Source organism: Rhinatrema bivittatum, chromosome 4 (genome assembly GCF_901001135.1).
Source record: "Rhinatrema bivittatum chromosome 4, aRhiBiv1.1, whole genome shotgun sequence".
Lineage (NCBI taxonomy): Eukaryota > Metazoa > Chordata > Amphibia > Gymnophiona > Rhinatrematidae > Rhinatrema > Rhinatrema bivittatum.
Window position 1 is genome coordinate 15,139,005 of NC_042618.1, and position 24,294 is coordinate 15,163,298.

The following is a 24,294-nucleotide window of genomic DNA, read 5'->3' on the forward strand; positions in this document are numbered from 1 at the left end:
ATATATATATTTATTTATTTTTTTTTATATACTGACATTCGATCTGAGATTTTACATTCAGGTACTGCAGGTATTTCCCTATTCCCAGAGGGCTTACAATCTAAGTTTTGTACCTGAGCAATGGAGGGTAAAGTGACTTGTCCAAGGTCTCAAGGAGTGACACCGGGACTCTCTGGTTCGTAGCCCACTGCTCTAACCACTAGGCTATTCCTCCTCCCTTATATTTGAAAATATACACATATGTTTCCTTGTTATGCTGCCACTGTCATCTTACTGGTATTGCACAGTTGGGGTTCTCTATTTGTTGTAGAACAATCTCTCCTCATTGGTTGTCTTTTGAATGATTCTGAGTTCCTTATTGAATCTTCCTGTTTTGCTTTGTGTCTCTGTTTTCTCTTGTCTGCCCTCATTGGTGTCTTGCCACTAGGATTGAATGAGTCACTTTGCTGCCTGTGGTTTACTTCAGTTGGAAGTGGGCTGTTTGCAAGCTAGCATCTTCTCCTGACTCCTGTTTCAAGCTGAACAGAAGCGTTGCTTTTCACATTTTACAGCTTCTGTCTCAGCTCCAGTTGCCTCCTTTGGACTTCTGAGTTTCCAGACAGAACTTATCACAATTGTGACAGTCTCTCCTTTCTATGCAACTGCTCTTGGTCCCTTTTCCTTCTTTGAGTATTGAACTGTTCATCATTCTAATAAATGTTGATTGGTATTCAACAATTGAGTTTTCTCTGGAATCCGAAGCTGGGAATACGGTTTTAACTGACTTCACAGGCATTCAAGCTAAGGAACAAAAGCTGAGGGCAGTACAGTACTATTGAATATTCCTTTTGGACTTGTACTAAGATACAATTCTGGAGGAACGTTTATGCTTATCTAGAATGGGTTCTCTCCAAGAAGCTTTTTTTTGTGTGTGTGTCTTATGCATTATTTGGAATTGTTCGTTCTTTGGATTTTTGTACATCACTTCCGAAATTGTGGCTTTGCAAGTTTTTTTTTCTGGCGAAGCTTAATGTATTACATTATTGGAGACAACCAGATACATTGGAGAAATAAAGTGCATAATTTACTGGTTACGGAACAACTTACCAGCAGATGGCTGAGGAAGAAACTTGTTTTGCACTTATGGTTCCCTTACATTTCAAAGTTTCCCCATAGAGCTCAGAGTCAAATTATAAATTATATTTGACCATTTGTTTTTGAGTCTTCCCCTGGTGTGTTCAGTTTAAGGTTGGGAGGGGTTCAGGGTGTGGGTTGGGATTGTACTGAGAAATGGTATTTATCTTTAAACGTTGTACTTGCTACATATATGGTGTGCAACAGGAACTTGTGTGTTGCTTGTTGAATAATCTAATAAAACAGATTTTCATTTAAAAAGTAAAAAATTCCAAAATATCAATAAAATATTTTAAAACAGCAGCACATCAAATAACAGCAAATAATAAACTAATAAGAATTAAAACATCTCCCATTCTCCATAACTGGGATCTTTTGATTTCCAGTCACTCTGAGATTGTGGGAGGGGTGGTTGCACAGATTTTATCTTCTCTTTCTCTCTTACACACTCACACATGTTCATTCTGTCACACACACAGGCTTTCTCCCACATGCACTCAGGCTCTCACACACACATGCTCTCATACACATGCTCTCTCACATACACATGCTCTTATATTCTCATTCTCACTCACATAGGCTCAGGATCTCCCCTTCTGTTCTGGGCCACCTCTTCAGCCACCATCTGGTCCCCTCCTCCTCTTTTTCTCTTCAGCTGCCAGCAGGATGGGGTCCGCTGGCAGCTGCCAGATTGCAGGTACTCTTACATTTGGGAGGTCAGTGCCTGTTGCGTTCGTGCCTATTCTCGCCCTCGCTCCACCCTCTCTACCTTATGGCAACTCCCTTCGGCTCTGACGGACAGATGTGGCCGCTGCTTCTCTTCGCCATTTTCTTCCTGGAATCCCTGGGCTGGCATGACGCTACAGATCTGCCATGTTCCTGATGACGTAAGGGCATGCACGCTCCAGACTTTGTACCAGCAAGGGCACGAACCTCAAGGGCGTCCCCCCGTAGTGATGTCATCCGCTTCCAACATAAAAGGTCTATGATTGCTAATTCAATTCGAGTTAGCAAGGACAAGGGTAGGAACCCCTTCCTCACAACTCTTGGGGCATTCTTTCTCCACTGCTCTGCCTCTATAGACTCACCTAGGGGTACCTGCTCCTCAGGGGCCCTGCTCTCTCTCTCTTTGATTTCAGATTGTTGTACAGGATCCGGCACTCGCTCCTCGAGGGCCTACGTTCCCGAATACTCAGAAGACTCCTATTGCCTGGAGGCAATCGCAGACGTGAACACAGTGAGTCCTATTACAGACAGGAACCGGTACTCGCTCCACGAGGGCCCATGTTCCTAATCTCTAAGACTCCCTTCAGTCTAAGACGTTATCGTGGGTACGGAGATCATGAGTTACCATTGCAGATAGGAACCGGTACTCGCTCCACGAGGACCTATGTTCCTAATACCTTTCTCAGACTCTCTTCTTCCTCAGAAGATTTACAGATAGGAACCGGTACTCGCTCCACGAGGGTCTATGTTCCTAAATCTCTCCTAGCCTCTCTTCTATTCCAGAAGCCATCCCATACACAGTTATAGTGAGTTCTATTTCAGACTGCCTACAGGAACCAGTATTCGTCTGCGGCTCCTGTTCCTGAATACTGAAGACTCTCTGTTGCATAAGAAGACATTACAGATATCTACAAGTGTGAGTGTATCATCTACCACTGGGTATATGTCCAGCATACCCTGTCTACTCACTACCTATAGTCTCTCCTTACAGCTCAGCAACTCAGAGATGGTGATTCCAGTATCTGAGGGACTTCAGCCCTGCCGGGCACATCAGCTCACTACTGCCACCTCTGGTGGTTCTACTTCCAGTCTAATAAAGAACTATCTGTGTTTGTCTCAATACTCCAGCCTAGCCGGTGGTCCCTCTCAGGATCTCCACTTGAGGGCGCTGTCATCTGCCATCGGCCCAGGGATTCACTATTTCTACTAAGTGTTACTCCTTACACTAATAGAGTGGTATCATCATCTGCCACTCTGTGAGAGCCAACCCACTTCAGACCATATCAGATAGCCTACTCCCTGTGAGGATCATACAGGTTGCTGACTCCTCTTTCTTCAGGAACAAAGCATAACACTTTGCCAACTCCTCCCTTCTGGGGGAGCAGAGCACTAACAGTTTGCTATCCTCTCCTCCTTCAAGAGCCAAGCCTATTAGATTGCCAACTCCTCCCCTCGGGAGGAGCTGATCGCTATCAGATCGCTCACTTCACCCTCCTGGCGGGGTGAGCGCTAACAGATTGCTAACTCCGCCCTCCTGGCGGGGTGAGCGCTGACAGTGCCCTCCCCTCGTCCATGTTTCTGGCGCGGGACATGGGAAGCATCAGGAGTTACATTGAAGGAAACTCATCTCCTGCTGCCATAGGTCCATTTTCATAATAAGAACTGCAAGTTTGGCCCTGCATCAGCCCCAAGATGATGTTCACTTAAACACGACTCCTATTGCTGGCTTGGGAGAGGGAGATGCATCTCAGCATTGGATCGGACAGGGATTTGGTTTATCCCTGATCAATCCAATGTATAAAACTGGGGTGCCAAAGGAATGGCAAAGCATTTATTTGGAGTGGCATGTTCCATCCTGTAGCAACACCTATATGCATGTTACCCGCGATGTTACAAAACTACCTTCTATGTGCTTAATGAGGGAGTCGTCTTGCTTGGTAAATCTTCCTCGATTGATTTGTTTTAAATAATAGAAAACAGAACGGTTGCAGTAAAGGAAAGAGATGATGTTAGATATTTGATTCTGGCACTTTCAGCACAAACCTGGGGATTAGCATCACTGTCGTCATGGTCTGAACATGGCTTTCCCCATGACACACAGTTGACAGTAATCACATCCCATGGGTCTACAAACTTGTTCTGTCTCATACAAGAGAAGCAACAACAATTAATATCCTAATTAAGTAGACAGAGTGGCCATTAAAATGCATTACATCACAATGATTTTTCCAAAAGTATCTCCTGTTAACCATTTATCTTAATTTAAGGTGAACTTCCTTGCATCTTTTCTTTATATATTCATGACCTTATAATCCTCAAATGTAACTAAAATCATAATTCTTTTGCCCAATATAAGAATTTTCGAAAGCTGATGACCTGCATGAACTTTTGAGACTGCATATTATTTACTTCTTCAAATTTAACTGCAAGGCTAATGGCAGTAAACATATATCCTTTTTCTTTACTTGCAATGTTTTATTTGTTGCTTTGTAAAATTTAGAGGATTATCATCGTTCTGGTCTATCCCGCTGTGATCTAGGCTGCCTTGCTTCTCTTACTTTAAGCCTTAACAGTGATGTATATAATATAATATTTATAAAATTATAATATAAAATATTTATAAAAATATTTATAAAAATATAAAAAATATAAAAAATTTATAAAAATTTATAAAAATATTTATATATTTATAAAAATATTTAAATATAAAATATTTAAATATAAAATATTTAAATATTTAAATATAAAATATTTAAATATAAAAAATATTTATAAAATTATAATATAAATTATAATATAATATTTATAATATTTATATTTATTTATTACTGTTAAACTATAATATTTATTTATTACTATGTTAAATTAACATACAGTTATATTGTTCCATCTGTTCTACGGTTATATGTAAAGCCAATTATATCGTTCTATCTGTTCTTCGGTTTCATGTAAAGCCCCTCTCTCTGTGGGGCAGTTTATCGTTTTATGTAAATCGGAATGATTTGTAGTTCTTACAAGAATTTCGGTATATAAAAATTAAAAATAAATAAATAAATGTTGCCGCTTACAAGTTTCAAACTTGTACTGAATCATAAAAGTTCAATGAATGGTCAGTAACATGGTTTAAAACTTTGATCGTAGTACTGCTCACAAATTTTGAACTTCTACTAATTCAACCACTCTCCTGCTCTATCTGCAGTATCCTTCAAATATCTCTCTGTGTCCTTGCTTTACAGCCCATAGCTTCCACTTTATAATGCAGGAAAGGTAAATTGGAATATCTGAGAAGTGCCGTGCTTGTTATATTTAAATTTGATATTCAGTAATTATGTATATCTTTACTAATTCTGAAAAACATGTTAGTGAAAAAAAATTGACTGGATAAAATATCGGGAAGGCTTAGAAGATCCCTGTATTTCTCACTCGCTATTGACCTTGTGATGGGAACTGTCTTGAAAGTACAACTGAAGCAGAAACTGTGCAAACACTAACAGTTTTTTTTGTTTTCAGTCTGAAAAAATTAACATATTTATTCAGCAAGTATAGTATTTATGCTTAAATATTTTGTAAATACTTTATATGTCCCAAGATAAGAACATAAGAACATGCCATACTGGGTCAGACCAAGGGTCCATCAAACCCAGCATCCTGTTTCCAACAGTGGCCAATCCAGGCCATAAGAACCTGGCAAGTACCCAAAAACTAAGTCTATTCCATGTTACCGTTGCTAGTAATAGCGGTGGTTATTATCTAAGTTAACTTAATTAATAGCAGGTAATGGACTTCTCCTACAAGAACTTATCCAATCCTTTTTTAAACACAGCTATACTAACTGCACTAACCACATCTTCTGGCAACAAATTCCAGAGTTGATTTGTGCATTGAGGGGCGGATTTTAAAAGGAGCGCGAATAGGCCTACTTTTGTTTGCGCTCAGGCGCAAACAAAAGTACGCTGGATTTTAGTAGATACGCGCGGAGCCGCGCGTATCTACTAAAAAACCTGGATCGGCGCGCGCAAGGCTATCAATTTTTTATAGCCGGCGTGCGCCGAGCCACGCAGCCTACCCCCGTTCCCTCCGAGGCCGCTCCGAAATCGGAGCGGCCTCGGAGGGAATCCTCTAACACCCTCCCCTCACCTTCCCCTCCCTTCCTCTACCTAACCCACCCGCCCGGCCCTGTCTATACCCCCCCCCTTACCTTTGTTGGGGGATTTACGCCTCCCTCTGGGAGGCGTAAATCCCCGCACGCCAGCAGGCCTCCTGCGCGCCGGGCCGCGACCTGGGGGCGGGTACGGAGGGCGCGGCCATGCCCCCGGACCGCCCGGGCTGTAGCCACGCCCCCGTACCCGCCCCCAAAATGCTGCCGACACGCCCCGAAAACACCGCGACGACCGGGACCGCCCCCCCGACACGCCCCCCTCGGAGAACCCCGGGACTTACGCGAGTCCCGGGGCTCTGCGCGCGCCGGTAGGCCTATGTAAAATAGGCTTACCGGCGCGCAGGGCCCTGCTCGCCTAAATCCGCCCGGTTTTGGGCGGATTTACGCGAGCAGGGCTCTGAAAATCCGCCCCTGAGTGAAAAAGAACTTTCTCCGATTTGTTTTAAATGTGCCACATGCTAACTTCATGGAGTGCCCCCTAGTCTTTCTATTATCCGAAAGAGTAAATAACCGATTCACATCTACCCGTTCTAGACCTCTCATGATTTTAAACACCTCTAACATATCCCCCCTCAGCCGTCTCTTCTCCAAGCTGAAAAGTCCTAACCTTTTCAGCTTATCATTTTGGTAGCCCTTCTCTGTACCTTCTCCATCGCCTTAGCGAGATGAACAGGAGCGTCTCTCTTTCTGCTTACTCTTTTCCTCTATGCAATGCCGCACTCGGCCTGCAAACAAAGGGCAAGAGAGCGATTGGCCTCGGAAGCTCTTTCTCCCTTTCCTTTGGTGGGACCTATGGACGTCCATGTCCATCGGGGAGCAGCTATTCCGGGAGGGAAGAAGAGCTTGCACCAGTTCCTGAGCTGCTGACATCCTTATCTCCGGAGGAGAGGTCTCTGCCCATTAACCCTGCTGAAAGATGCTCCCACCAGCCATGACGAGACTCAGAGGTGCTTCGGATGAGTGCCCATAGGAGTCTCAGCCAGAGCCTGCAATGATGAAGGGAAGCGCCTCAGCCCCACAACAGAGCTTTGGGGAAGTAGGAGAGGTTTCTGCTGGAGCTGCCCTGCAGCAGGCCATTGAGACTAATGGAGCTGGTAAGATCTTGGTCATAGTCTGACGTCGATTTGGGATGAATACATGTTTTGAATTCAGATATCGCAGTTCAAGTAAATTCTATTACTAATATAGTTAATGGTTCGGATATTCACTAAAGACTGTTGAGAAAGAAGCTGGAGAACATAAAGTGGTGTTGGAATCCCTTAAATTTAGTCTTGAGAGTTCCACTGTTACTCAACAAGCGTTAATTAAGGAAAATCAATTACTTCAGTTTAAATTAGAGAATTTGCAGAATCAAATGCGAGCGAAAAATCTACAATGCATTAACTTTCCAAAGTTCTGTTTGTTTCACCTAAAGACATTTGGAGGAGTATCTAATAGAAATATAAAAAATCCCAGATGCTACGCTTTCAATAGTTTCCAAGATATATTATATTCTCCCACTGAAGAAGAGTTCACTGGAGAGTAATAACATGCAAGTTTTATTACCTACTGAAACACTTAAGATGGATATCTCAGCAGTTTTGGAACAGTCAAATGAAAATTTGGCAGCATCTTCAACTCTGATTGTTACTTTCTTGCTTGAGACTGACAAGGATTGGATATTTTAAAAATATTTCACACATTGAACAGAGCTTTTTTTGAACCATAAAATTCAAATATTGCCTGATCTCTCAAGACAAACCCAGAGGAGAAGATGTTAGTTTCTCTTACTAAAGCCCAAAGTGCTGGAATTAGGATCGTTATTTGTATTAAAATTTCCATGCAAATGTTTGATTAAGCATCAAGTGGCTTCTTATTTGTTTTTTCAACCTTTTCGATTAATAGCTTTCCTTTCTAATAAAGCTGGAGTTCAGTTTAGTTCTTCTCCGGCCTCTGGCTAATGAGCTCCTTAAAGCAACAACTTGACCTCTCATATGATATGCTGGCCCATTATCACTAATTCTTATTATTATAGTATGGTTTCTTTATGGATAGTGTAAATCTTGGATCATTTATTGTGGGCTTGACAGATATGTGGTATTAGTTTGCTACATTTCTTTAATTTTTCCTATTGTCAGTTTTGCTGTAATACATGTATTGCCTTTCAAGTGAATGCTTGATACTATTTTGTAAATGCATAAATAAATGAAAGAAAGAAATAAAAAAAACAAAACTTTATATATGAGTCGTATCAACCTTAAATTATGCCTTTCTTCGTGGATGTTGCTAATTAGATCCATTTGGAGCAGTGAACACACAGTCTTTTGAGCTTACAATTGCTGTAAGTCTGTCTCCAAAAGGTCGAGGTTATTATCATGACGGTTTCAAAGAAGGCAAAATATTTGTCCGTACTATACTGCTCCTTGGTGACAAATTGGTTTGCAGCCTGTGGCTTTCAGTGTATTCCATGAGTATTATGAATTGCTTTTCACTTTCATATTTAGTTACATCAGATAAGGCAAAGGTTTGTTATGGTGGTTCTTATCTCAGCCGAATGCTTAAAGCAACACTATATAGTTTTGCTTTGGTAATCCAAGTGACTGCTGTTCGTTTAATTTGTTGTGCAGAGTTATAGTAGCTCTATTGACCCTGGAGAAAATGGGAATCCTTGAAGGTTATGATACCTTTTATTGGGCCAACATCAAAAATATCAGCTAGGAGCTTTAGAGACCACATTGGTCTCATCTTCAGGTGCTACCTTTTTCATCTTTTAGTTCATTTCTATGAAGACATTCGGATATTTAAACCTCTTCACCCATCACTAGGAATAAAGAGGCAATCAGGACACAGCCACGTCCATCCTGATCAAAAAACCTATACAGGCAGCATAGTTAGTACATGAAGTGTACGAATATATAGCGTGACCAGGAAGCATGAGTCTGCCAATGGGTGCACTGCTTTTCTTCCAAAAATCCACTCTACATTTGGTCTCCAAAGCTCATGTATTGCAGGTTTTTTTGTTGTTGAGAGTCCTTTAAAAGGAACCACAGGCTTCAGAGATTCCTAAATGGTACAACCGTATTAGAAATCAAATATATTAGGACAAAAAAGGAAACCTAGAGTGAAGGTCAAGGAACATTCAAATTGCTAAAGTGAAGAAGATTAACTGAAAAGACTTTTGATTGCCTGTGACCCAGAATTATGGGTTTGGTCCCCATTTTTAACATAAATGGAAGAACAATTTTTCTCCATGCAGACTTTGTCCCGCCCGCCCTGCAGCTGCTTATTGAGGGAAGTTTAAAATAACTGGGTGAGAAGGCTTTTGTGCCATCTGCTTTAGGGAAGTTACGTTTTATTCTCAGTCTGAAAATCAAAAATGAAAAAACAAAATGCCGTGAGAATGTTTATTTAATAGTTGATTAATTGCATATCATACAATTCTAACCTATGTGGTGTGCAATAAAATAGCTAGCACATTATTCAGTAGACTCCGTATTAGAAAGAAATCCAGGTCTAGCATGATACTTTCCTGTGAATGCAGCCCTAGTGCTGATTAGGAGATGCTTTCTGTAATTTTTTTTGCTATCTGCCACATGCAGTAACACTAAGCAGTTCTGGCAAAAAGATGTCTTTTCTCTTCCATAATTACTTTAGCTTATTAAATGTGATTATATTGCCTGCCATACAGATAGGGACCTTCATTTTCAATTTTTTTTTTCCGGGAATTTATCACAGTTTGTTTATGACAAGAACAAAAACAGGAGAAAATCAGTGGAAATCTGGGTAAATATCATAGTTTATTTTGGAAGACAAGCCAGTATAATAAAATAATAATGAGCAGATTTTCCCCCTCAACTGCATCCCTATCTCTGCTCCCATCCCCTAACATGTCCCTTTCTCTCCCCACACCCCTGAGAATTTCCCTCTTCCCTCACCTAGCATTGCGACAGCCCTCCTCCTTTACTGGCGGTGCCTCCAGACGTCTCCTTTCTCCTTCTCACTGAGGCTCCTGCGCTCCGCAGCCCTGCACTTCTGCTTTTGCGGTGGGTGTGGCTCACTTCAAAAGCTGCATTGGCAGCACCGAGCAGCAGGCATCTTGGCTGCCTGGGGGGAGGAGGAGGAGGACGCAGGACTTGAAACACCGTATCGGCAGCACTGGTGGACGAGCGCTGTCACAAGTGTGGGGGGGGGGGGGGGAAGGGGGGGACTTGAAACGCTGCAGGTGCTTTGGCCCACTCTGGCTTCCAACAGATGCTGGAGGCCTTGAGACACTGCATCTGCAGCTCTGGAGCTGCTCCATAATCAGCCTAAAATTAAGGTGAAAATTGATTTAAACTGAAAACGAAGGACCCTACATAACAGAATATCAAAAAGGTTTACAATTAAAAAAATAAAAATACATAAAATTAAAAAAACATAAAAACATTTAAAAATTAAACTATATCACTTTCAGTGATAATAAAAACATCATAGACATACATAACATAAAATACTAAAAAAAAACAAGTAATAAGTAAACACCTAATCTTCTTGACTATATAGAGATACTGACTCATAGCAGTAATCGCCTGCTAACCTGTAGAGCTAAAAGGCTGATTGAATAACTATGACTTAATGGATTTTCTAAACTTTACGAAATTTGACTCCTTGTGATATTCATGAGGAATCGTATTCCATGTCAGAAGGCCCTGATATGTAAAATATTCCTATCATGCATATTCCAGCCTCATCTCAACTGGACCTGGTAATTTCAACAGATCTAGTTGGGATGAATGCAAAGTCTTACCTAGAGAATAAGGAATTGAAAGGTCAGATAAATAACAAGGCTGACCACTTAATAAAACCTTAAAAACCAGACACAGTATCTTGAATCCAGCTCTGTAAATAATTGATAACCAATGTAGATTCATTGAACAGGGAGTTACGTGATCGAATTTCTTGCCACAGATAATTTTTGCAGCAGTGTTTTGAATCAGTTGCAGCCTATGCAGAGCTGCAGTAGGGAAGGCCTTGAAGCAGACTATTACAATAGTCTAGATGATTTAAAACCAGTGCATGCACGATCATTTGGAGATCACACCGTTCCAAGTAAGTGCATAGCCAATATGCATAGCCAATATGCAAATAAAAAAAGAAAGAGATCTATACTAGGGTTGAGATGGGTATATCCCTATCTGGACTAATTTAGAATTGTTCTTACTGAAAATGGTGTATTCTTCAGTTCTAAATAAGTCTTTCAATCTGGCCCTAAAACCACTGGCACAGAAGATAAGAAAATCTAGTGAAATCACTGGATTTAAAATCTTTAACCTAGTTTATAAAATGTTGTTATATGCTGATGATATTGGATTATTCCTCACAGAAGTGAATAGATAAGCTCCAGCCTTGCTTGAACTATCAGGAGTTTGTAGTAAACTCCCTGGATATCAAGTTAATTATGCTAAATCTGTTTTGTTAAAAATTGGATTCCTACTTAGAATTCCAGATAATCTGCACTCTTTTTATCTAATAGACACTGGGGTAGATTTTTTAAAAAGTACGCCGGATTTTAATAGATACGCGCATAGCTTTTAAAATCCGGGGTCGGCGCGCGCAAGGCTGTGCAAAATCGGCAGCCTGTGCGCGCCGAGCCGCGCAGCCTGCCTCCGTTCCCTCTGAGGCCTCTCCGAAATCAGAGCAGCCTCGGAGGGAACTTTCCTTCCGTCTCCCCCCACCTTCCCCTCCCTTCCCCTACCTAACCCACCCCCCGGCCCTAACTAATTATCCCTACCATTATTCCAAAAGTTACGCCTGCTGGGCCAGCTGCTGGCGCGCCATGTTCTGGTCCAGGGGCTGGTCCGGAGGCCGTGGCCACGCCCCCGGGCCGGAACCATGCCCGCGGCCCCGCCCCCAGAATGCCCCCGATGACGTGCCGGCCACGACACGCCCCGACATGCCCCCCGCCCCCCCCCCCCAGGAAAGCCCCGGGACTTACGCGCATCCTGGGGCTTTGCACACACCGGTAGCCTATGCAACATAGGCTCGGCGCGTGCAGGGGGAGCTTGGGGCAGGTTTTCAGGGGGTACATGCGTACCCCATTGAAAATCTGCCTCACTGGATTTAAATATTTGCGTATTCATGTTTCTAATATTTTGTGATCATACCAATCCATCAGTAATTTAAAAAAAAACAAAAAACAACCTTCAATCAAATTTAGCGAGGTGAACTAATTTCCCACTATCATTACTGGAGAGAGCGTACTTAATGAAAATGGTAGGATTACCGTGCTTATATCTTTATCAACCTTTGCCTTGTAGTGTCCCATAAATGTGAATTTTAAGACCTGCGCGCGGAGCACATTTACGTGCGTTTGCTAGGTCGCGCACATGGACACGGCGATTTTATAATATGTGCACACATGGAATAAAATCGGCTACAAGTGAGTGCACGTGTGCACAATTTTACATTGAAGTGCACATCTGCGTGCAAATGCTGTCTTGATCATCGTGTAAGTGGGGGGATTTTAGTAGATACGTGCGCTGACGTAATTACCCGTTTCCCCAGTTTGTTCCCAGTTTGCCCCAGTAAAGGACAGCACTTCCTAAACCCCCTAAGTAACTTGCTTCCCTTTTACCCTAATTGCCCTGACCCTTAAAACCCCGCTGACTAGCCTAGTTTTTTTGTTTCATGACTTACATGTCATAAGTTACGCAGATAGGGACCCCGGCACGCGTTGGTGTGCATAAATATACGCTGCTTTCATTCATGTTCCCTGGAATGTCCATGCCCCTCCAGACCATGCCCATGCCCCTTTACTTGCATACTGGGCACATCTTAAAATCCGCATGGCACATTCTGGCCAATATGCACACGTATCTTCCGGCTTTGGTGAGTGTAGGGCTTTTAAAATTCACCTGATAGTGTTTAGTTCTCTCTGTGGGGCGATCTCCTCCATTCTCTGGAAGCAGAAAGTTCCCTGCATTAAATTTAGTTCTTTGCAATTTCCAAAGGATAATCAGGGGTTGGAGATACCAATTTATTTTTATACTATTTGTCAGCATGGCTGATAGAGTTTAGGTGGTTTGAAAGTGACTCCAGGCTAGAGTAGCTGGACTTGGAGGAGATTCAATCTGTTTGACATGGCTTGATCGTGCTGTTGGGTTACCCTCATAGTTCACTCACTTTATAAAAACTTTGTAGGAATTATCTGGTTATTTTCCATACTCTTAAAGTTTTAAAGGCATACCGTTGATAACTTACGGGATAGAGAGTTTGAATGGCTGGTTGATAACTTTCAGTTATCATTAGCCACTATGTCTCTAGCTTTGAATATTTGATATGCTAAAAGAATTAGGCCTAGATTCATCATTTTGCTATAAATATAGAAAAAATAGTGCCCATGATAAAAATGGGCGTGGTTAGGCTAATTTTCCTGGTACTGCATCGCATAGTTATTGTACTGCACGGGTGTTAAATTTATCGTACCTGGGAGGCGCTCTACCACCGCTGAGAAGATGGCTGCGCATTAAGGGGCGGATTTTAAAAGGCCCGTGCGCGTAAATCCTTCTGGATTTATGCGCGCAGGGCCCTCATGCGCCGGCGCGCCTAAAGCCCCGGGACGCACGTAAGTCCCGGGGCTTTCGAAAAGGGGCGGGAGGGGGCGTGTCCGGGGGCATTCCTGAAATGATGTAGCGTTTTGGGGGCGGGCCCCGGCGTTTTGGGGGCGGACCCGGGGGCATGGTCGAGGCCTCCGGACCAGCCCCCGGAACCGGATGACGGAGCGGGGCTGCCGGCGACGCGCGCAAAGTTAAGGGGGGGTTTTAGATAGGGCCGGGGGGGTGGGTTAGGTAGCGGGAAGGTGGGGGGAGGGCGAAGAAAAGTTCCCTCCGAGGCCGCTCCGAAATCAGAGCGGCCTCGGAGGGAACATGCAGCTCGCGCTGGGCTCGGTGCGCGCAGGTTGCGCAAATGTGCACCCCCTTGCGCACGCCGACCCCGGATTTTATAAGATATGCGTGGCTACGCCTGGTGCGCGAACAAAAGTACGTGCTCGCGTATTTTTTAAAAATCTGCCCCTAAAGGAGCTCTCCCTCCCGAGACACACGAATCAGCTTTAAAAGCCGGGGCAGCATTAAATAAAATGGCAGAACAACATCAGTCCTGGGGGACAGAACTCTCCATACGTCAAGATAAGATTGAGGACTTAGAGAATAGAACCAGGCGGTGTAACATAAGAATTAAAGGAATCCCTGAATCCCCAGAGAATAATAATTTAGTGGCAATAGCTGCAAAAATCTGCACATTCATCCTGCAAGAGGAAAACAAAGCACCTGACCCCACAGAAGAAATCACTCTAGGGTCTATAAAAATAGAGCGAGCTCACAGAGCATTGAGGCCCAGAGTTTAATCCAAACCGAGAGACATTATCATCTGTCTGCATAGTTTTGTCCAAAAGTCTCAAATACTAGATGCAACAAGGAAACGCAATAATTGGATGTGGGAAGGGCGTCCATTAAATATATATATCAAGATCTCGCACCATCCACCTTACGGAAAAGGTATGAGCTACGGGAGGTCACGGCCTATCTCAGGACAGAAAACATTAGATACTGCTGGACCTTTCCATTTGGATTACAATTTATGATAAATGGAAAGTCTCACCGAATCAAGACCATGGCTGATGCTGTAGTAGCTCTCAAAAAGGATGGATTGCACCCGAACATCCCCTCAGCTAAGATGCTGCCCAAAGCCCAGAAGATTGATGATCACCCAAGATGGCACAGAATAGGCAAAGGAGGGAGCCGTCTATGTAGACATTCCGAAAATTCAAGAGCCGCACTGTCCGATCAAGGATGAATACCCACGAACTTATAAGGAAAACGATATGCTGCATATCCAAAAATGACAGTGCTGGCCAATGAAACATACGGTCCATCGACTGGTATATAAATTCACCAAGTTCTATCACAGACGTGAGATGGATATCTCGAAGTTACAAGAAATCTCTTGATTGCTCACCGAATGTTATAGTTTGTTTGAGGTTTGTGTGTTTCCGGGGGGGAAGTGGGGGGGGGGGGGGGAGAAGTTGTTTTTGGTGCTGGGGGTTGACTCCCCTGAAGTGGGATTAATCACCCTGGAGTTTGGGTGGTATATTATGGTTATTGGGGGCACTAAGGGGAAAATCTCTTCAAAGAAACTATTGTTTATCACATGCTGTCTGAATTAGATTGATCACTAAGCATCTGTCATATGCCTATGGCACATAATACGATTAATAATATGCCAGCAGCAGATAGAATCATGTCCATTAATGTAAAAGGGCTCAACCACTTTTGCAAGCAATTCTTGTTAGAACAAGAGCTATTAACTCACAGGACAACCATTGCAATGATACAGGAAACCCACTTGAGGAAAAGGCATGAGCACTTGCTCTCCCTTTGCCAATTCCCACATAAATACCTCTCAGCAAGTACAAAAGGGGCAAAATATGCTGGAGTGGGTATTCTGATTTCCAGAGATTAGTGCACGAGGTACTTGAGCTAATTTCAGACCCACAAGGCCGTTGTATATTATTAAAGCTCCGTATAGAAAAAGAAATAGTCACTCTCGTTAATATATATGCACCCAACACAGGGCAGGGAGTGTTCCTTCGCTCCGTAGATAACCTATTAATTAATCATGTGGAGGGATTTCTAATTATAGGAGAAGATTTCAACCTCACCCACAACCCTAAATTGGATAATTCGACACAGGCATCCACCTCATCGGGTCATGCGAGAAAACAGTTAATCTCTCTGATACACCACTGGAAGTTGGGGGACTTATGGAGGCAGAGATACCCTCACTCATAGTTACATATTCTATTCCTCTGCACATCAACTTTATTCTAGAATTGACTACTTTTTGGGAGACCCACAAGTACAGAATAGGGTAGTGGGAGCAGGTATTGAACCCATTGGGGCGGATTTTCAGACTCCGCGAATAGGCCTACTTTTGTTTGCGCTCCAGGCGCAAACAAAAGTACGCTGGATTTTAGTAGATACGCGCGGAGCCACGCGGAGCCACTAAAATCCTGGATCGGCGCGCGCAAGGCTATCAATTCTGTATAACCGGCGCGCGCCGAGCCGCGCAGCCTACCCCCGTTCCCTCCCAGGCCGCTCCGAAATCGGAGCAGCCTCGGAGGGAACTTCCTTTTGCCCTCCCCTCACCTTCCCCTACCTAACCCACCCACCCGGCCCTGTCTAAGCCCCCCCCTTACCTTTGTCGGGGGATTTACGCCTCCCAGAGGGAGGCGTAAATCCCCGCGCGTCAGCGGGCCTCCTGCGCGCTGGGACGCGACCTGGGGGCGGGTCCGGAGGGCGCGGCCACGCCCCCGGGCCGCCCCGGGCCGTAGCCATGCCCCCGGGCCCGCCCCCGGAACGCTCCCGACACGCCCCAAAAACGCCGCGCGGTTCGGGCCCGCCCCCCCGACACGCCCCCTCCGAAAATCCCGGGACTTATGCGAGTCCCGGGGCTCTGCGCGCGCCGGTAGGCCTATGTAAAATAGGCTTACTGGCGCGCAGGGCCCTGCTCACCTAAATCCGCCCGGTTTTGGGCGGATTTAGGCGAGCAGGGCTCTGAAAATCCGCCCCATTATGTGGAGAGATCAGGCGCCCATATGGATACACATCCTCCTGATATCTCAATCACCAGGACAATGCTTCTGGCGTTTGAATGAAACCTTATTAAAAGACACTGCTTTCATAGCCAAACTAGGAGCACAGTTGACGGAATATTTTCGCCTCCACTCAGCTTCAGTCTCGTCTCCCCCAACGATTTGGGAATGCTCCAAGGTAGTGGCTAGGGGCATATTTATCTCCCTAGTGACCTTCTGCAAAAAGCAGAGGGAGCAACGACGTATGACATTAAATACAGAAATAACAAGTTTGACTCAACAACATATGACCTCTCAAAATCCATCGATATTGTGACGACTAAATGAGGCTAAGGCAGAACTGCAGACCTTAAACACAGGGACTGTGGCTTTCGCCTTGGAGATAACCAAACAGCAATTTTATGAGGGAGGAAATAAGGCAGGACGTCTCCTGGCCAGGTAATTGAGAACAGTGTTGGCCCAAAACAATATTGCTAAAATTAAAGATAAAACAGGAAATATTGTTACCTTATCAAAGGGAATTCGCAACTGTTTCACTGACTTGTATGCGACATTATATAAAAAGGACGATCATATTCAAGAGCCAGAGATAGACCATACTTAGAAAATCTACCATTGATAGTATTAACTCCCGAACAACAATCTCTTCTTGATAGACCCATCTGGGAGTCTGAGGTAAGACTAGCTATAAAAGCTTTAAAACCCGGTAAATCCCCTGGACTAGATGGTCTAACTGGTACTTATTATAAAAAGTTATCTCAAATATTAATTGCCCCTCTTACTGGAATGTTTAATTCCCTGCGAGAAGACAACTCACTAGCGACCCACGCAAATGTAGCGGAAATCACAGTGCTGGCAAAACCAGGTAGAGACCCTATTAATTGTGGCTCTTACCAACCCATCTCGTTAATAAATTTGGATCTCAAACTTTTGGCGAGGATACTAGCTAGCTGAACGACTAAAAATAATTATCCCTCTGTTGGTTAATAACGATCAAATGGGATTTGTTCCGTCCAGAGTGGTGAGCAATAATATAAGAAAAGTAGTGGACTTAATAGATTGGGTTCAACATAAACAGATACCATCAGCCTTATTATCAATTGATGCTGAAAAGGCCTTTGACCTTGTACATTGGCCATTTCTCTTTAAAATATTACAAAAATGCAATTTGGTAGATTTTTCCAACAATGAATTGTAAAACTTTACGATTTGCCAAAAGCACGGGTGAAGGTGAACGGAGGATATGGACCTAGTTTTAACATACAACGAGGTACTAGGCAAGGCTGTCCGTTATCCCCCATGATGTTTGCCCTATTTCTGGAACCGTTTGCGATGAAGGTCCATTTATCAGACAACATTAATGGGGTGAAGATCCAGAATCTACACTTCAAGCTGTCATTCTTTGCGGATGACATTTTATTTACGCTCACGGAACCTGAGATGTCACTCGCGGGAGTGATGAGAGAATTAGTACAATTCCATAAAGTTTCGGGTTTTAAAGTAAATTATGAAAAATCTGAGCTCTTGAATATTAATCTCCCAAGTACTGCTATAGTTACTATAAAACATGAATATCCATTTCGCTGGGCGAAATCATCCATTAAATATCTGGGTATACAAATTGGAACATGTATTGCCAATCTCTTTGCTTTAAATTATATACCACTATGGAAGGAGCACTTTTCTTGGTTGGGCCGTATAGTGATCATTAAGATGAATATTTTACCTCGTTTACTATACTTCTTCTCCACAAAACCCTTCTACATATCAGCAGCAATCTTGAAGCAGTGGCAGAAAAAAATATACGGCTTCATCTGGAAAAAGAGGCCTCCAAGGCAGTGGTTCTCAACCTTTTTTCTATTGGGACACACCTGGCAGAAAATGCTTACAGGCTATTTCAAATACAACTTGCTATATAAAAAAGATATTCTGATTCTAGTACTATCTCAGTAACAGAATGACAAACTCCCTTACTACCAGGCGCATTGTAAAATAGAAAACCTGAAAAAAAAACACTCAGCACGTGTGTAGCAACCTTCCATACCATTGCAACACTAATTCCAAGAACTCAATAGCCCTTCCTGTGAAAAGGCAGCAGTGCAGCACCAATGCATGGCCTATTGAGAATGAGAAAATGCAACAAAGAAGATTGATATAAATCCCTACCTACTAGTAAAATACCTCATTCCAGCCACACATACAGGTTCGACCTTCACCAAATACAGAATAAAAGACCACAAATTACAAATGTGGAGACAAAAACTGGAATGGAAACCTCAAAAAGTCACTCTGCATGCAGTGCAAAACTGGAGAGCTAGAAACAGAAATGCATATCCTCCTACACTAAGCAAAGTACAAAGATAGAAGAAATGCACATTCCCAAAACTGAATATTATGGCTCTTGCACCCCGTCACTCCCCTTCCATGCCTGCTTCATCTTTCACTTTCCCAATTATTCTCTTTCATTCATCTGCTCACACTCACATCCCTGCCCAGCATTCCTGTCCCCCCATATCCTCTTCCCTGTGCTTCTTCTCTCTCCTGCTTGACTCTCCTTACCTGCTTCATCCCATCTCCCTGCCTGCCCAGCTACCCCGACCCCCTGTTTCTCACCGCTTCCTGCTCAGCAGCCCCCACACTCACCCTCCATACACAGGTAGAGGGTGAGGGAAAAGAGGTTGGGGATGCTGGGAAGATGAAGGTGGAACGGAGAGGGAGTGTGGGGGCTGCTGAGCAGACTGCAGGGGAAGATAAAGTTTGTGTCCCATCAGGCCCAGAACAGCAGGAACTGGCAATGTCTCACTCTGATCTAGGTGAAGGAGGAAGCAGCCTTTCACTGGGCCAGAAAGAAGAGAAGGAAGTGAGAGTAGTCTCCCATCAAGCCCAATGTAAGAGAAGTCAACCAAGTCCCACCCGGGACCTGTTGAGAACCACTGCTCCAAGGGTAGCACAAGCAGTATTATTTCTTCCCAAGAGCGCTGGAGGGTTGGGGGCTCCAAATTTGCTCTGGTACTTTGCAGCAACACAGTTCAGAGCATTAGTGGATATTTACAATAAGGTTGAAATTAAACAGTGGTTGCGATTGGAACAGATACAGGAAGGGACAACAAGCGACCCCTCGGCAGCCCAGACACACAATAAGGCTGCTGGCATATGTATCACCGGCATTAGGCAATACTTTGAAAGTATGGACACAATGGAAAGCTAAATTAGTGGGATCCTTTAACTACTTCCACCTTTCTCAATTATTTCATAACACAAGTTTCCCCGGAGGAATGGGATCTTCCCACTTTAAAGTTTGGACAGCTCACAGTCTTATTCAGATAGGGCAACCATTAAAAGACAATAGTATAAGAGACCGAGCAGTTTTGTCAGATTCGGGGAACTGCTTAGCATACGCCCAGGTTAAACACTTCTTACTGTCCTTGATTAAAGCGAAATCTCTAAGACTATCTAAATCTATGCTTGAAAATTATTGTGAACATTCGGATAAGATGCGAGGTGTCACTTCTAAGATATATACCCTCCTGAACACGCATTCCCCTTACTCATTCCCTCACATACAGGCATGGAATCAGGATTTGGGGGTAGAGATGGAAGACGCTGACTGGGATACGGTGTTTCAAATCACAGCAAAGGCTTCGATATCTGCTACCATTCAGGAGCACTGTTACAAAATCCTTTATCACCGGCACCTCACCCCAGTTAAACTCCATAACATATTTCCAATGACCTTGAATATGTGCTGGAGGAATTGTGGTCAAAAGGGTGATTTTATACATAGCTGGTGGCACTGTCCGAAGGTGATTCCTTTTTGGAAAGAGATTTATGTGTGGCTAGCCAAGTTAATAGATGGTGTAGAAAATATGAATCCCAGATACACTCTGTTAAATATTCCAATCCCAGGCCTTGACATTCATACCCACACATTTTGCTCCCAAGCCTTTATAGCAGCAAGGAGCAAAATTGAAAAGGCTTGGAAACAACCGCTACCTTCAACAATACCTATTGTGATCCATAGCTCTATACCCAATACCAGATGGCTCACTTGACAGCTATGAAACAGGATAAATGAAATGCTTTTCACACAGTATGGAGATACATGAGGAGATGGGTACAGAATTCAAATATATAATGGAGGGAGTTAATGGTAGATTCTATACCGATAGCATGACAGGGGGTGTTTAGTAACTTTCTAATTTTCTTACAGAACAGCAGCAGAAAATGAAAAAACATCACATACACCTTTTATTTATGTATTTATTTATGTATTTAGTCATTTAACTGTATATTTTGGTCTTCTTATACATTATTGTATTTTCTTGTAGTTAATTGAAAGGCTACTATGAACATGAAGAGAAGGGGTGGGTGGGTGGGGGTGTTACAAACATTTATAAACACATTTTTGTCCATTGTTATTTACTATGGCAATTGTAATATGTTTATTACAGTGTACTGTTCAAATGGTCAATAAAGAACATATTAATTTAAAAAAAAATGTATCGCACCTGCGTTATTTTCATATCGCAAGCTGAGAAATCCATCGCATGCTGCGTTACTGACTGGACAGCTTTTATCGCGTTTTGGGCTGCTGGGGAGAGAGAGAGAGAGAGAGACTCTGTAGAGACTCACCAAAACATTAACTATTTATACCACTGTAGAGGGGGCACTAGTAACTTGGGGTGAGTTGGATTTTCGGGATCAGTTTTACATGCACAGTCATACGTACAAACAGCACAGTTACCATCAGTGAAGGTTTAATGTGATTTGGAGGGATGAAAGGTGAAAGAAGAGTAGATTTGTTCCATGTTCTCTCTACCTTGCTTGATGTGCAGTTACAATCCGTGCGGGCAGCGCACACAAGGGGGTCGAATTTTGTAAAAGTACATGCAGCAACGCAATTGAGCCTTCCCGAGTTCCCTCCCAGTGCGCTCCAATTAAGGAGCAGATTGGGAGGGAACTTCCCTACCTCAACTCCCTCCCTCTTCCCCTCTCCTCTCCTCCCCTCCCTACCCCCTAAACCTTACCTATCTTTTTGTTTGTTTGTTTGTTTTAGAACTTACTTCAGGTCCCCAGACTGCTGACGCACGAGTCTGTGGGACAGCGCTCAGTGGCATCCCTAGTCACTCTCATTTTATGTATCTGCAAACCAAGAGCTCCAACTAATACTATCTGTAGTTTTGCTATATAACACTTTCTCCAGAACAAGGTAGCACTAAAAATTGCCCTTCACTTAATAAAAGAAATGTCACTAGATTTATATTTTCCTCATGTATACATATATATTATTTTGAGTTATTTTAAAGTTGAGAACCACCATGTTTCCCCCAAATAATCACCCAGTTAAAGGGAAGAAATGATGACAATGTGAATTAAGGATTATCAAGCTTTAATGAGCATTTTTATTTTTAAAAAGTTATTTATTACAAAATATTCTCATAGGCATAGAATAAGAGAGCCAGACCAGTAACTGCACAAAAGCAGCAACAAATTTTGCTATCACAAATAATCTTCGGAGCTGCTTGTCGATGATGATGTGTAGTGTTCAAAAGTCTTTTATCCTCAACTCTCTAAACACATTCTGTTCTGTATTTTCAGAGTTCTTGCACTGTTCAAGATGGCATCGAGGCAGAAAATGGGCAGATGTATGGCACAAGATCACTCCTTTCTTCACCCATCCAGGATCTGATTCCACCAGAATCCACAAAAAAAGTCAATGCAAAATCTATTTCTGGCACCTACCACAAGCCACCCACACCACGAAAGCATTTCTATGCAGTGTCTCTTTCTTCCTCGGAGGGAAGCCTTAAAAGCAATGCCAGTTTTCAGAAGTTTCAGGATCCCCAGAAAAAGACCTACAATGGGGACCTTCTAGATTTGCATTCTGACCAGTTTACTAAAAAGCAGCAGCGATTTACTCCACGCACGTTAAAAACAGAGGCCAAGTCTGTGCTCGTGCAGTATAGATATTATACACCTGCACGAAGAAAAAAGAAGGATGAGGTGTCAGAAGCAGAGACGCAGACTGAAATAAGCAGGTAACTTGTCTTAGTTTTGTCAGATCAAAGGCAAAATATGCACAGATAATCTACCTTATAAATGGGCCATGACCGACGGCCCGCACATGCGCAGTAGAGCTGCGCTCTACTGCGCATGTGCGGGCAAGGACGTCGGTCTTAGCCAGCGTAAAAATTTAAAAAAATGGCGGTGTCGGGTGGCAGCGGCAGCGGCGATGGCGGCGTCGGGCAGCAGCGGCGATGGCGGCGTCGGGTGGCAGCGGCAGCGGTGATGGCGGCGTCGGGTGGCAGCAGCAGCGGCGATGGCGGCGGCGGGTGGCAGCGGCGGCGGCGGGTGGCAGCGGCGTCAAGCGGCGATGGCAGCAAACGACGACGAGGAGCAGCGGCGGCCAGTAGCGAGGGAGGGAGGAGAGAGAGTGGGAGGGAGGGAGGGATTGAGGGAGGGGGAGGGAGGGGGAGGGACTGAGTGAGAGGGAGGGAGGGACTGAGTGGGAGGGAGGGAGGGATTGAGGGAGGGAGAGGGACTGAGTGGGAGGGAGGGAGGGATTGAGTGAGGGGGAGGGAGGGACTGAGTGGGAGGGAGGGACTGAGGGAGGGGGAGGGACTGAGGGAGAGGGAGGGGGTGGGGAAGAGTGAGGGGAGAGGGAGAATGAGGGATGTGAGTAAGTGGAAGGGTAAGAAGTTGTGGAGCAGAGAAAAAGGGAGTGGAGGAGGGCTGAGGGAGAGGGGATGGGATTGAGACAGGGTGGGGAGTGACTGAGGGAAGGGGAGGGAGGTGAGAGTGAGGGGAAGGAGCCAGTGGGAGACAGAGAGTGAGTAAGACTGAGGGGTGGGAAGGGGGTGAGTGACTGAGGGGAAGTGGGAATGAGGGAGAAAAAGTGTAGGAGGGTGCTGTTTTCGAAAATGGACCGAAAACAAAAATGTAATGTAGCCCGTTGTGACGGGCTTAACGGCTTGTTAATATATAAATGAATAGTGCCTCTTGTGCTATTGTCTCACTTCCAGCACTAATTATAACAGCCAGTTTTGTTTCCCTGTTCATTGGCATGGGTTAGCTGTGTAATAAAGACAGAAGGCTTCTGGAGACCACACCTTCAAAAGGATATAAAACGGTTGGAATTGGTCCAGAGGGTGGCGGCTACTAAAGGTCTTACCTTTGACAGTCAAGATGATCCTGCGTAATACTTGATTATTAATATTTTATGGTTAATAGTTAATGATGTTAACATATTACCCTTAAATCTCAATGTTTTCTGTAAATCCTGTTGCTGTTAAATGTTTTACTGTTTAATTGTTATATGTAAAGCCTGTTGCTAATTTATCGTTTTACTGTAAACCGAGGTGATGTATAACTATACGTACCGCGGTATAAAAGAATCTATAAATAAATAAATAAATAAATAAAATGATCTTCGATCTTCGTTCTAATGCATATGGGGATAGACTTAAAGATCTAATCATGTATACCCTAGAGCAGGGGTCCCCAACCACAGGTCCGCGGACCGGGACCGGGCCGTTGGGGGGTTTTTGCCGGTCCGCGGCGCCGCCAAGCACCGGCAGGTGTGTCGCACGCTCCCGGTCTCTCCCGCTGCCATTGCCGCCGGGCTATCAGCACGTTCAAGCCCAGTGGGAACGGCAGCGGTGCTAAAAGAAGCTATGGCACCCGCGGC

General features: G+C 43.9%; 1 protein-coding gene across 6 annotated transcripts in view; it reads left to right on the forward strand.

Annotated features, from left to right (window-relative positions):
- SPATA7 (spermatogenesis associated 7) overlaps positions 1-24,294 on the forward strand; it is a 191,367-nt gene that overhangs the window by 138,481 nt on the left and 28,592 nt on the right. For 5 of the 6 annotated variants that reach the window (XM_029597738.1, XM_029597743.1, XM_029597741.1 and 2 more), the window contains 2 exons: positions 22,206-22,645; positions 23,680-23,802. In XM_029597738.1, coding sequence (XP_029453598.1) covers positions 22,206-22,645; positions 23,680-23,802 — 563 coding nt within the window. The remainder of the gene's footprint in view (positions 1-22,205; positions 22,646-23,679; positions 23,803-24,294) is intronic. The other variant, XM_029597739.1, reaches the window with a different exon arrangement.